We start from the raw sequence: 11,851 nt of genomic DNA, 5'->3' as shown, positions 1-11,851 counted from the left end.
ATAATGTAATGTTCAATGCGATAATAACATGACAGTCTCCCAGATATCCCCTCGTTCAAGTTTAGCTATTGACCAAGCTGGTGGCGAGATATATCCAATCAGGACCAACCCCGAGGCAGCTTACTCCGACTTGCAGCCACCCCAGCCCAAGGAAGTAATCGTCGCGCGACCGATGATATCAAACGTAGCAACCTCTGCCTGGAGCTCTTTGGGGAACCAAGTTCGTAGTTACACGGCCACCAGAGAGTCAACCCCGTACTGATGCAGAGCCTTATGCTCATTCAGGTTATCCTCTTCACCGGCTAAGGTCCGTGCCAGCTTGGTGGTCAAGGCCTTCACAACCATAGCGGTGGCATCAGCCGATGATTCGGCCGCTCGGAATGCAGCCGAAAGATCAATGGACTGGCCCTGGCGCTCACGCTGCCCTTCCGATAGCCGCTCCTGAGCTATATACCGAAACGTGGGCTTTCCAACCCAGTAGGCCTTGAGTGCTGCACCTTCATCTTGTGGACGCATTCCGAACGATACTTGGCAAGGTATCCCCTTCTCTTCGCAGACGACTGGGTTACAGTATACGTCAAGAAGCGCGTGGAATTCAGCTTCTGTGATAGGCTTGTGTGGAAGGATGCTTAGCATAATCTTAAGGAGTTTCGGGTCACGGGCGACCCGTCCAGCGAAGGTGAAGAGACCGAGGTCAAGCGTTGCGGCGTTCTCTCCACATTGTTTGCGGTGATGGGCTAGCGGATCCTGGAATGTGTTCCTGGCGGCATAGATAAACCTCAGTCGTGCCTGCAGGCCCTCCACGATCTCGAAAACTGCCACCGCACGAAGGGCCCCTATGACGGACTGATGGCATTCAGCCTGGGCATCAGCATAGCTATTACCCTCCTTCTTGACCATGTCCGTAAAGGAAGTACGCAGCCACTTTCATTCAAAGTAGCTGTTCTTTTTTCCAATCCCGGAGAGCTCTATAACGTGGACTCACCCCGCCTGGGTCGTTTTGAGCCCTTGCATCGCCAGCCTACAATCACAATTCTTACAGCACACATATGGGGCTCAGCAGACGCCTGGAGTGATAAGGCCTCGTTGGCTCCTGGCTACTGCAGAAAAGAAAACCAGTCGATCTTCGTACACGACGGCGGCCACGAGATTCCGACCGCGGCAAGGGATGTGGTGAGGATGGCAAATGTGATCCAACGTGCAATTGGCCAGGCATGAAACAATTAGTACATCAGGATGTGAATTATGAATTATCAATTGCGGACCTTGTGCTACTCATGCTTGATCTTCCTTTTGTTTGTGATGGTGACACCTGCCTTAAATCTTGTAAGCCAGATATTGAGTGATGACCGTGATTTACGATGACGTCTTTGTGTCCCTTATCCCTCACTTAAAAAGCACAATCGCAATACCTTAGTTTCATTCATGCGAGTAACTTTATCGAGATTCTTGGCTGTGCAGAGGAATCATGCTCGGACCCATGCGAGGAGTATTCCTGTGCTACCTGTCACAAATTCCTTGCCACCGGACAAGTGACACAAGAACTTTAACGAAAGGGATGGGGCTGAGAATACGTAATCATTCTCCTTCAAGAGCTCCCGTATTCGCATCCCCGTCCCTGACATGAAGCTCCAGTGGTGAATTATTTTGCGTCCGCCACCTTTCACTCAATAAAGATATCAAATACTATCCTTGCAATGGGACGAGAGGAAGCCACAGACCCTGGCAACTCCACTGACCATGACTGGGATGGTGGACTAGAAGGAACTAGCCTCTACCTTGGGGCCGCTGGGTAGGTAGGATGTCTCTTCCGAATTCATGTGTCGGTGGCTAATTCATCCATGTCCTGCTAAGGCTGTACGTAGCTTTATTCTTGACGGGACTCGAGACAACAAATATTGGCACCAGGCTTGTTGCTATCATAGATGACCTACAAGGTTTTGGGAAAAGCAGTTGGATCATCACCTCCTATCTTCTAACATATGCTGGTCAGAAGACTTACCATAGCATCAGTATACAGACTCACAGCACTGCAGGCTTCTCATGCTTTGGTCCAAAGCCGGTGACATCTGGGGGGTGCGGCCCACGTTGCTCACATCTCTTGCCCTCTTCACCGCATTTTCTGGTGGTTGTGGTGGTGCGCAGAGTCTGTCCCAATTGTGATACCCATTTCGCCACTTGATCAAAGTCGATGCTAGTGCTTCTTATTGCTAATCCTTCCACAGAATCATTTGCCGGGCCTTCTAGGGCATGGGCGCAGCCGGGATATACGGGTTGGTCGTATTCTCTTTGATCCGAATGGTGCACAAGAAGCAATATGCCACTTTTGCCGGCGTGTCGGGGATTGTGAGACCTACAGAGTACGGCGGGAATTCCTCAATTAGTACTATCGGTACATACTTCCAGGAGCTCTTTGCATATCTACATCTCTAGTATTGCACATTGATTTCCCGTGGGCTCTCCCCAACGCAGTGCGTGCTAAGGTAACCACTTCATCTGTTCCTTATTCGCTATGTGCCAGCATCATTAAGCATGAACACTGTATATGCGTTCATTCCAATTCCGACATTTCCAAATAACCATAAATACATTCAAACGTCAAGTTTCGATCCTAGGTACAGCAACATTATCGGCAGATCACAGCCCACGAATCAAATCCGCTGCCCGCTCTGCCACGGCATAAGTAGTAGCCTGGATGTTGCCAGCCGGCTCCAAGGGGAAGACACTGGCATCCACGACGCGCAGGTTTCGGGTGCCGTGAACCTTCAGCTTGGAGTCCACCACACCGCCCATCTCGGCAGGCATCATAGCGCAAGATCCTGCCGGGTGAAAGCAAGTGAAAAGACGCTCCTTGACGATCTCCTTGGTCTTCTCGAGATCATTCAAGTCGATAGCCCGTTCGGGAAGTCGGGAACCGGGCTTCAAGAGACTTGAGAACGGCTCGGTGGCGGCGATCTGGTCGAGGTATTGGACGTGCCGGGCAAGAATTTCGATGTCGAGTGGGTGGGACAGGTATTTGGGGTCGTAGATGGGCTTGTCGTCCGCATTGGCGGAACGGATGTGCACGGAGCCGCGGGAGAAGGGGTGGTTATGCAGGACCAAGATGGTGATGTAGTTTCCGGGAAGAGTTTTGGCAAGGACGTCCGACATTGTGGTTTTGCCTGGGTTCGTGTGCACTTGAATGGGGAGGAACATGTATTGTGCCGAGGCGTTGCGGCCCTCTTGGAGAAGCGCGCGTTGGAGAGCGTACTGCTGCTGCTGGGAAGATGACGCATCCTCCAAGTGCTGGTCGAGATGCTGGGTCAGGAGCTCTTTTACTTTCCCGCTTGATAGTTGGCCTTCATGGTCCATCAGGGGAAGGTATGCCATGCTAACAGGCATTCCCGCAAGAGGACCGGAGTGCGTTTCCTCGTAGAGCTTGATCAATGACTGCACAACATTGGGATCACGCGTAATATCTCCCGAGATTTGTCCATCCGCAACCTCGAAGCTGACAGCTGCTAGGCAGTGATCCTGGAGGTTTTCACCAACACCGGGCCGGTCAACGATGACGGGAATGTTGTGCTTCTCCAGAAGGTCGCGTTTTCCGATCCCAGACAGTTCGAGAATCTGCGGCGAGTTGAGACTGCCTGCGCAAATGATCACCTCACGATTTGCCACGATCTCGCGACTCTGTTCGCCTATGGTCTTGACTTGCACACCGGTCGCAGTGGCGAAGCCATCGGCATCCTTGGTCAATAAGACTCGTTCCACCATGGTCTCGACCAGCAGGTCCAGGTTCGGTCGCTCTGCCACCTTTGGCGAGTAGTAGGCACCGGCATATCCGCGACGGCCGGTGGCCCCATCAACAGACAAGGGAGAAGTGAATGCACCAATTTTGCGGCCCGAGATGGGATCCGCATCTGTTCTCCATCCCAGGTTGCCAAAGGTTTCATCCCAGGCCTGGTTGAAGGGACCATATACATCAGGCAAAGTGACAGGGACCGGACCGTTTTTGCCTTGGTTCTCCTGCTTCATATACTTGTTCAAGGAGAGAAAAGCGGCAGTCTCCTCAGAAGGCGGAGTGTAGGTGTGGAACTTGCGCAGGTAAGGCGCCATGTCTTCAGGCCCCCAACCCTGGTTGCCGAGCGACTTCCATGCGGCGAAATTGGCCTCTGAGGGATACATGATTACCGAGAAGTTCATGGTGGAGCTGCCACCAACCACCCGGCCACGTGGCTGCGCAATCTGGCGGTTGTTGACATGCACCTGCAACAGGGGTTAGCCAAGTACCGACATGAGAATCCCGAGACTGAGACGCCAAATCCTTACTTGCGGCTCACTCATGTAATCCCAATCGAAATCCGGATTGCCATACATGGTCTCCAAGAAACCGGGAGTCTCTATGCGAGGGTCTCCCATGCGGTTGGCACCGGCTTCGATAAGAAGCACCTTCACATTGGTATCTTCGGTAAGGCGGGAGGCGAGCACCAACCCACCAATTCCCGCCCCAACAATGATGTAGTCGTAGGATTTCAGACCGGTCATGGTGAGAAATATGTCACTTGCGTGTTTGGAAGGGAAGAAACAGGCAGGTCGGCAGGGCCGCACGGAATGAAATAGGAGGCCTCGATTTGTGACTCCTGCCTCGACGGGGCAAGTGCATTGATGGGACTCGAACTAGAAGAAAATAAAGGTAAGTTAGGATTGGCAATGCCACAGTGGAGCGGATACTGCAGCCCCCAAACGGTGCTCACTTGGCATTTGGCCAGGAGATTGCTGGATTGGCTTTGGTGGAGTGAATGACAGCGGCCGCCGTTTGAACTAGTTGATTAGCTGCGCGGACTAGCCCTACTAATCAACACTACAGAGCGCCGCGCGTCGCGCCAAAGATCCTGGCGAGTCCCGCTCAACCCACTAGATTCACTGACGAGCCTGAAGCTGACGGCTCAATTCCGAACCTAGTTATCCTGATGATGATCGCAAGCCGGATCGTCGTCGTCTGGACGGGCAAGGCTTTTTGGACTGTGCGTTGCTGACTCCTTCAAGTATCACCAGCCTTGCACGCCCGTGTAAGATGAGTTCCAACTTGTCTGGCCAAGTTCTCACCTGTCACAGCTCCCATGATGCCCGGGGGCACGACACCGGCATGGCGATTCAGTTCTACAATGTTTTTGCGTACCCCATTGTACGCGACCAGCTGATCGCCAATACCGTGCTGGTAGCACTGAGCACAGCGTCAATCGGGCTACGATTCATGTCGCGCAAGATCAGACAGAGCAAATTCTGGTGGGATGATGCATTCATTGTGATGTCTATGGTGCGGTCACCTGCGGAACTAGGACATGAACTTGGCACTGACTTACAATCTAGCTGCATACCTATGGTATGCTCGCCATGCAGTACCACTATGCACGGGTCGGCATGCGGCACCATGTTACCGAGCTTCCGGCAGCGAATACCATCTTGATCTTTCAGGTTCGTTGTGAAGGCTTGTTCTGCGCTTTGATTCCCACGCTAACTAAACCAGATGCTTATTGTCTACCAAATCGTCTATTACAACGCCATGGTTACCGCCAAGTTCTCCTACTTATTCTTCTACCTTCGAATTTTTGTGACGCCTGGGTTTCGCATGGCTGCCAGAGTGTGCATGGGCTGCGCGGGGGCCTACTGGCTCGGAAGTATGCTTCAGGTCTTCCTCATCTGTCAACCCTTTGCGAAAAACTGGAACGCTGCTTTGCCTGGTCATTGCGCTAGCATGAACGTCGCCTTTTCGACCATTGGTGCCTTCAATCTCGTGACAGACCTTCTAATTATGGCTCTACCGGTTCACCATATCTGGAAACTGCAGATGTCGACCGGGACGAAAGTAGCTCTGTACGGTATATTTGGCGTAGGCTTGTTGTGAGTGCCTCCACATACTGAAACTTGAATTGCAGAAGTCGGTGGGAACTAACAGTGGGTTATCAGCATCTCGGCCATCACGATCATCCGTATCCACGTCCTCACCACCGTTGACTTCACCGACCTTTCGTACAGCATGATCTGGGCCGCCTTCTGGAGTGTCACAGAACCTGCACTAGCAATTACCAATGCCTGTGTTCCCATGATGCGTCCTGTATTCAAGGCAGCATTCCCAGGTATATTCTCATCTGCTAAAAATGCCTACTCGTCGCAAACTGGCGCTCAATCCGGTGCTTCAGGATCGGCTTTTAAACGAATGCGAGATACAGAGAGTGAGATGCCTCTTACGCACCTGGTACCCACCAAGAGTGGAAGCCGGGGTGTGGAATACGAGGCGTCACTGAATGATCGCTCGCAAGATGAGCTTGTGCCTAGGAGCGTGATTGGGGAGTCGGAGCGGTAGTTGGGGGTGGAAAGTTCCATGAACATTTTCTTATGTGTGCATTGCATAACTCCATAATTTATAACATTTACAGAATTCTTATGCTTTGGTTTACATACATGATGGACATCCCCATTTCCTGGCCAGACAGTCATAGCCTTACAGATTAATAGAAAGATCATAATAGCCATTACCGGATGTTGCCGTCAGGCCTGATCCAGAATCTTCAGCCACTGCAGTCCATTCTCCATGACATAGCTCAGCATGCACTCGACCTTGGTGAGATCCTCTTGCTTGCTGACGTCGAAGGGCTTATCGTGAAGTGGAACGAGCTCTTACCCGGGTGTTGCCTTCGAATAGAAGCGGTAAAATCTGACACTCTTCCGAATAGCCAATGCTGCATAAAATATTCCCGTCTCGTTCTTCACAATGCAGCGAAGGTCCTCCACAAACTGATGCACAAACATACCATCCCACCAGTCTCTAGTCTCTGCGGATCGACCCGTGCATCTGACGGTAAATATCTGTGGCCTGAGCGAAGGGCTCTCAAGTGCTTCTGGGGGCATTGATTGTGTAATAGCAAGGCCAGGATTGTGAGTGTTAATGGGTGCCACGTCTTGACAGAACTACTCGTGGTTACGTTCGACGCAGAACCAGCCTAATGCTATCGCCTGCCAGATCTAATAGACATCCTCGTCGGTGCTGTTACTCTTGGTCTTATGTAATTCATACAGGTAAGCCAGGTTGGTCTTGAGGGATCTATCCGAAGCAGTGGTCATAATTTTCCTCACGTTAACGAAGCGAACCTTTAGTCTGAATAGGATACAGTGTTGAATATATAGCACAGAAAAAAGAGTGATACTGAACAAGACGATATAAGAAGTCCAAGGTGCGAAGGCGCTTCATTACTACTCCATATTGTCCAACCCATAATGACCATATATGGCTGAATGATAGGAACCATTGTACGGACCTCTTGCAGCCCGGTAGCCGGTCAGACGATGGGCCATTCAGACATGCCCCATGATTCATCCTCAAGTGGGGTCTGCCGCGGCTTAGGGTGATACGTTATAGGTGCATTCTGATATTCAGATCGCTTGGGCGCAAGTCAGCGCATGTCTCTTGCCGCATTGACAGTCAGAACCAGGGAATCTTCCTTCAGGAAATGCTAGGCGCTGTCCAGTCAACGTCATCTCTCGGCGAGAACGGCTATATTGAAGCGTGTGTGGTCACTTAAGGCATCAGATAGCCATGAAACTTCCGACTACACGTATATTTGTAGGGCTTCACCAATCGACAAGGCTAGGTAGCGATGAGGCCGTGACGTATTCCCCCGGCGTATCTGAACGAAGTCATTGGACTTTTCCTTTGAAAGAGTGAGATTATGGTTGATGCGACTCAGCTTAAATTCCCCTCTTCCTGCCCCCTTCTCCTGCATTCTCTTTTCCTCAATGACCCTCCATAGCTCAACTCAGGGATCATTCAATTGCATCATCTGCTGAAGTCTTTCCGAATTGCACTTAGACCTCTGGTATATCTGTTCGGGGCATTCACCGCGCTAATATTAAGAAGACCATGCCGCCCAAACTGATCTGCCCCCTGTGTGAAACCTTTCTCGAGCAGGACTGGGAGCGAAACCATCCAGGGCCTTGGCGTTGGAGGACTCGTCCTTGGTTCACAGAAGTCCGGGGTCTTTATGCAGTCGACGGTGACTTGGACAGAATCGCGGTCACTGGGGTCGGCGTGATACGCCACGACAATATTCTTCACGCATCGATCGACCCGGACAAAGCCTATTTCGAGGTAGACGACTTCAATGCCCTTAACCTATGGGCGATACGCGACTTTTCGACAAATTGGTGGTGTTTTGCATTTCACGATTCATGTTGGAACTTTCTTCTACAGAGGCTCCGCCTAGGTGATGCCTTCATAGATGTTGCAACCATCGTGAGGTCAGTCTTCTTCCAACTGCACAACAGTCCTGCTCCCAAACCCCCCGGTCCGCACGATAGTAGGTGGATATATAAAACCGCTGACCCGAATGCATTTCCCAAATTGGAAGTATTGGAAACAGTTAGGGAAGGTGTATATGCAGAAATGCATTATGGACGGGACACCACTCAGCCAGAGGATATGACGCTGGAAAGTGACAGCGAGCATTCTTTAAGTTATGACACCGGGGCACAAGCAAATTGGAGGGAGTCTGGGGCCGGTATCCTCAGAATGCTTCCAGAGGAAACAATATATGAGGTCCTTACGTATCTAGACATCCGCGATGTCCTCAAACTAAGACTCACATGCCGATATCTAGGTTGGCTGGCAAATAATGAACAGCTTCCTCCGTCCTTCTGGCGGAGTAGATTTATGCTTGGCCAGGAGTTTTATTATATTTTCCCCAATCTCTGTACCCCACGGAATTGGTTCAGGCTCTACTCCGCGATGAAGGCATTTTCATATGGCCCATCGCGAGCCCTAGCCCATAGAAGGGAAATTTGCGAGCTATTGGAGCCTATTGCATCTCTTGTCGAATTAGAGCCAACTAAACAGAATGGTGGGCAAGGTTTCAGCTATTCTCTGGTGAAATCTCAGCGCAATGTTCCTGTCTTAGTGAATATAGCGATCTCAAGGAGAGGCAATCACCATGCAAAAGTCATGGCCTTTTTCTCTGGCCAGGTAGCATCTCCCGAGGGAGATTATCCTGTCCAAGATCAATGTGAATTACTTTATCGAAAGGCACAGTTGTTTGTGGCTCTGCGGGAGTGTCGTCCACTCCGGGTTGGTATCTCGACTGTCGAATTTGGTTCAAATCAATTCATATCTGGTATCAAACTGTTCCCCTCGAGTGATGGAAGCGGAATCAGTCAATCAATTGGATACCCCAACCCAGATACCGAGAAATGGATTGACATACCCAGGTACAAACGCATCAGGGCTTTCGAGGTACTGTTCTCTCCGGAAGGGCTCAAGGCTATCCGTATACTATACACTGGTTCGAGAGAGTCTGCCTGGGTTGGCCAGCCTAACGTCAAGAAATTAGCTCGCGGCCTACTGTTGGTTCCAAGTGGAAAGGTGCCGTACTATCTACTAGCAGGCCTGGATCGATTCAAAATTGTTGCACTTGGGTTTGGCGAAATGGCCGAACCCGGTGAGCGTGGTTCGAGACCACCCCGTTCTTCCGCGGCCGTAACGCGCTATTCACGTGTGGCGTCTCATCTCTGGATGCCACCTGTTCCACTATACGGGAGTTCAATCATAAGCCCCTTGCTCCCATGCAGGCCCTCTGGACCCTTCAATCCACTGTTGCATTTGGACTTTGGCTTCCGTGGGGGTAGCGGTCTCGAGAAGTTGATAGGTCTTGAGTTCCATATGAGATTTTACCGCCATCCGCTTGTTGGGATGGTTGCACACTACTCTGACGGCAAAGTTTTGAGTTGTGGCGTTGTTGGTGAAAACGTCATGTCACTTCCCATAAATGGCCCGAAAGGAGAGCGTGTCACGCAAATAAGGATTCTGAGGGATAACCGCTATCACAACCGAGCCGTTCGCTTGGTCGGGCTTGAGGTCCGTTTTACATCGTCTCCAGAATTTTTCCACAATGCTGACCACGGTCTAGGTCTCGACCAACTATGGAAGAATTTCCACTTTTGCCCCCCTCGTCCATCATCTCAATGCCTCCGCCCGAATGATACCAGGTGTGCCAACGGGACATACCATCACAGGACTCGTTGCTCAGCCAGCCGTAAGTAGAACCCTCTCAATCCGTCCAGATAGTAGCTGAATGAAAACAGGCATACAGAAAGTATTTCGATCAACTTCGAATTTATTCTCAAAAATGCGATGCCCCTCCCGCCATTCCGCACAATCTGAACGCTGAATGCCATCGGGTCCCAGAAAATCAGGTACAATATGATCTTATGTTGCGCCAAGATAGTGGCGAAAAGGACGATATGAAATACTACCAAACCTATGCATCACTCAATGGAGTTCGCAAAGTCACCGCCTCTACAGGTGATAGGGGCTATTTCCGCTCTAAACATTGGATCACTGGTTTGAAAATTGAGTATTATAACCACCCCACTCCAAGCGTTGTTGGGCAGTGGATACGTCCACTGAGCAATGCAGCCCTTAGACTGTCTCCAGGTGACGAAATCCGATCGATTACTGTATGGGTTGGCCTGGATGCTTGGGTTTCCCAGTCTCCTGAGTCGAGTACAGGCAACATTGCAGCTATATGGATCAACACAGGGGTGAACAGAGCGACGTTTGCTACTCAAATATTTCACTCCGGCGCAGCCATACAGTCTCAATATCTGAGTGACACTGACGAGGAGCTGACGGCTATCTCATGGGTAGTTAGCGCGAATTCGGATCGGGTCCGCGCAGTCATCTCCCCATACAGAAATCAGAGACCTCGAACACTCGAACCAACTCCCTCTCCGCCATATGATCGGGTAAGGAAGCTTTACTTTGAGGGTCAAGAAGGCTATGCCCGGCGAAAGAAGATAGTCCAGGCAACAGCCTATATATACGACAGACATTTATGTGGACTGGAGTTTACCTATTCGTCAACCCATCAAGCTGCCGTTGGTGATATACGTGACTGCATGTCACGTCAAAGTATTAATTTCTTCAAGGATGATGCTATCATCGGCTTCTCAACCAAGATATCCGGCACTGCATTAGTGGAGATCCAGTTTGAGGTTAAACAGAAGAAGACGGTTCGATGTCTCAGCCTCAGAGACCCCGACCGTGAGCCCTTCGAGTATGACCGGCATCGTTACTGGGGAGATACACCAGCCAACCTTGAGATTGCAACTGACATCTCCGAGCAGCGACGAATTGAAAAGATTTCTGGAACACCCGCTGATTCCAGGTTTACTGGAATCTTTGTGCATTGTGACTGCTTCTCTGCGATCGGCGCCATATATGAACCTACATCTTCGCGGTGAATGTAGAGGCAGATTGCACGTTCACTCGTGGCCACAATCAAACTTGCTTTTGCTCATAGGTACGGCGATAGAAGAAAGTGATTTTATAGAACTGTGAAGCCTTCCAACCTTCCAAGTATGCAACCCGACATATTGGTTACGTAACGGAGCAAACTAGGGAGATGTTGACGATGTTAGTATTCGCAACGGGGAATTTCCGAGCGCCTTGTATATAAGTAAATAGTTGCACCGAGAAAATGATTGGTTGTAAGATCTAACTGACGTCACTAAGGGACTAATTTATGCTCAAACTGTGGACTACTACTGGCACTCCAACTCCATCAGCAATATAATATCAGGCGGGGTGGTTATATATTTATCCCGAAATCCAGCAACCCATCGGAGAATAAGGCATCACCCCAACGGTGAAAATGCGGGGACCGGGGAGTTCCAGCCTGACAAGCGGAGCCTGAATTTTGCAATGCGAAGACGCGACCAGAGAGCAACGTCTGGCTGATGGTAACTGCTCCTATCGCAGCAAGTGAAGATTCACCAACATCAGAGTCTAGTTTTCAGCCGATAAACACCCCGTTTCGAT

The 11,851-nt window shown here is 50.5% G+C and overlaps 4 protein-coding genes across 4 annotated transcripts; 3 read left to right on the top strand and 1 right to left on the bottom strand.

Annotated features, from left to right (window-relative positions):
• Window positions 1-774: 774 nt before the first annotated feature.
• BO83DRAFT_326572 (uncharacterized protein) lies at window positions 775-1,218 on the top strand (the record flags this gene model as incomplete). Its single annotated transcript, XM_025528044.1, has 1 exon — window positions 775-1,218. A coding segment is annotated over one exon (444 nt), but the record flags the coding sequence as incomplete, so codon positions are not given.
• A 1,419-nt stretch (window positions 1,219-2,637) lies between these two features.
• Window positions 2,638-4,527, bottom strand: BO83DRAFT_459041 (GMC family oxidoreductase; the record flags this gene model as incomplete). The annotated part of the gene is made up of 2 exons (XM_025537161.1): window positions 2,638-4,248; window positions 4,312-4,527. The coding sequence occupies 2 exons, from the start codon at window positions 4,525-4,527 to the stop codon at window positions 2,638-2,640; spliced, it is 1,827 nt and encodes a 608-aa protein (XP_025382191.1).
• Window positions 4,528-5,056: 529 nt separating this feature from the next.
• On the top strand, window positions 5,057-6,346 carry BO83DRAFT_432625 (uncharacterized protein; the record flags this gene model as incomplete). Its single annotated transcript, XM_025535633.1, has 4 exons — window positions 5,057-5,299; window positions 5,353-5,457; window positions 5,510-5,883; window positions 5,950-6,346. The coding sequence occupies 4 exons, from the start codon at window positions 5,057-5,059 to the stop codon at window positions 6,344-6,346; spliced, it is 1,119 nt and encodes a 372-aa protein (XP_025382190.1).
• Window positions 6,347-7,900: 1,554 nt separating this feature from the next.
• On the top strand, window positions 7,901-11,298 carry BO83DRAFT_459037 (uncharacterized protein; the record flags this gene model as incomplete). The annotated part of the gene is made up of 3 exons (XM_025537160.1): window positions 7,901-9,886; window positions 9,939-10,064; window positions 10,114-11,298. The coding sequence occupies 3 exons, from the start codon at window positions 7,901-7,903 to the stop codon at window positions 11,272-11,274; spliced, it is 3,273 nt and encodes a 1,090-aa protein (XP_025382189.1). The 3' UTR covers window positions 11,275-11,298.
• Between the last annotated feature and the right edge of the window lie 553 nt (window positions 11,299-11,851).

Source organism: Aspergillus eucalypticola, assembly GCF_003184535.1.
Source record: "Aspergillus eucalypticola CBS 122712 chromosome Unknown BO83scaffold_47, whole genome shotgun sequence".
NCBI lineage: Eukaryota > Fungi > Ascomycota > Eurotiomycetes > Eurotiales > Aspergillaceae > Aspergillus > Aspergillus eucalypticola.
The sequence above is the reverse complement of the archived record's forward strand: the minus strand, read 5'-3'. Positions and strand labels throughout refer to the sequence as shown.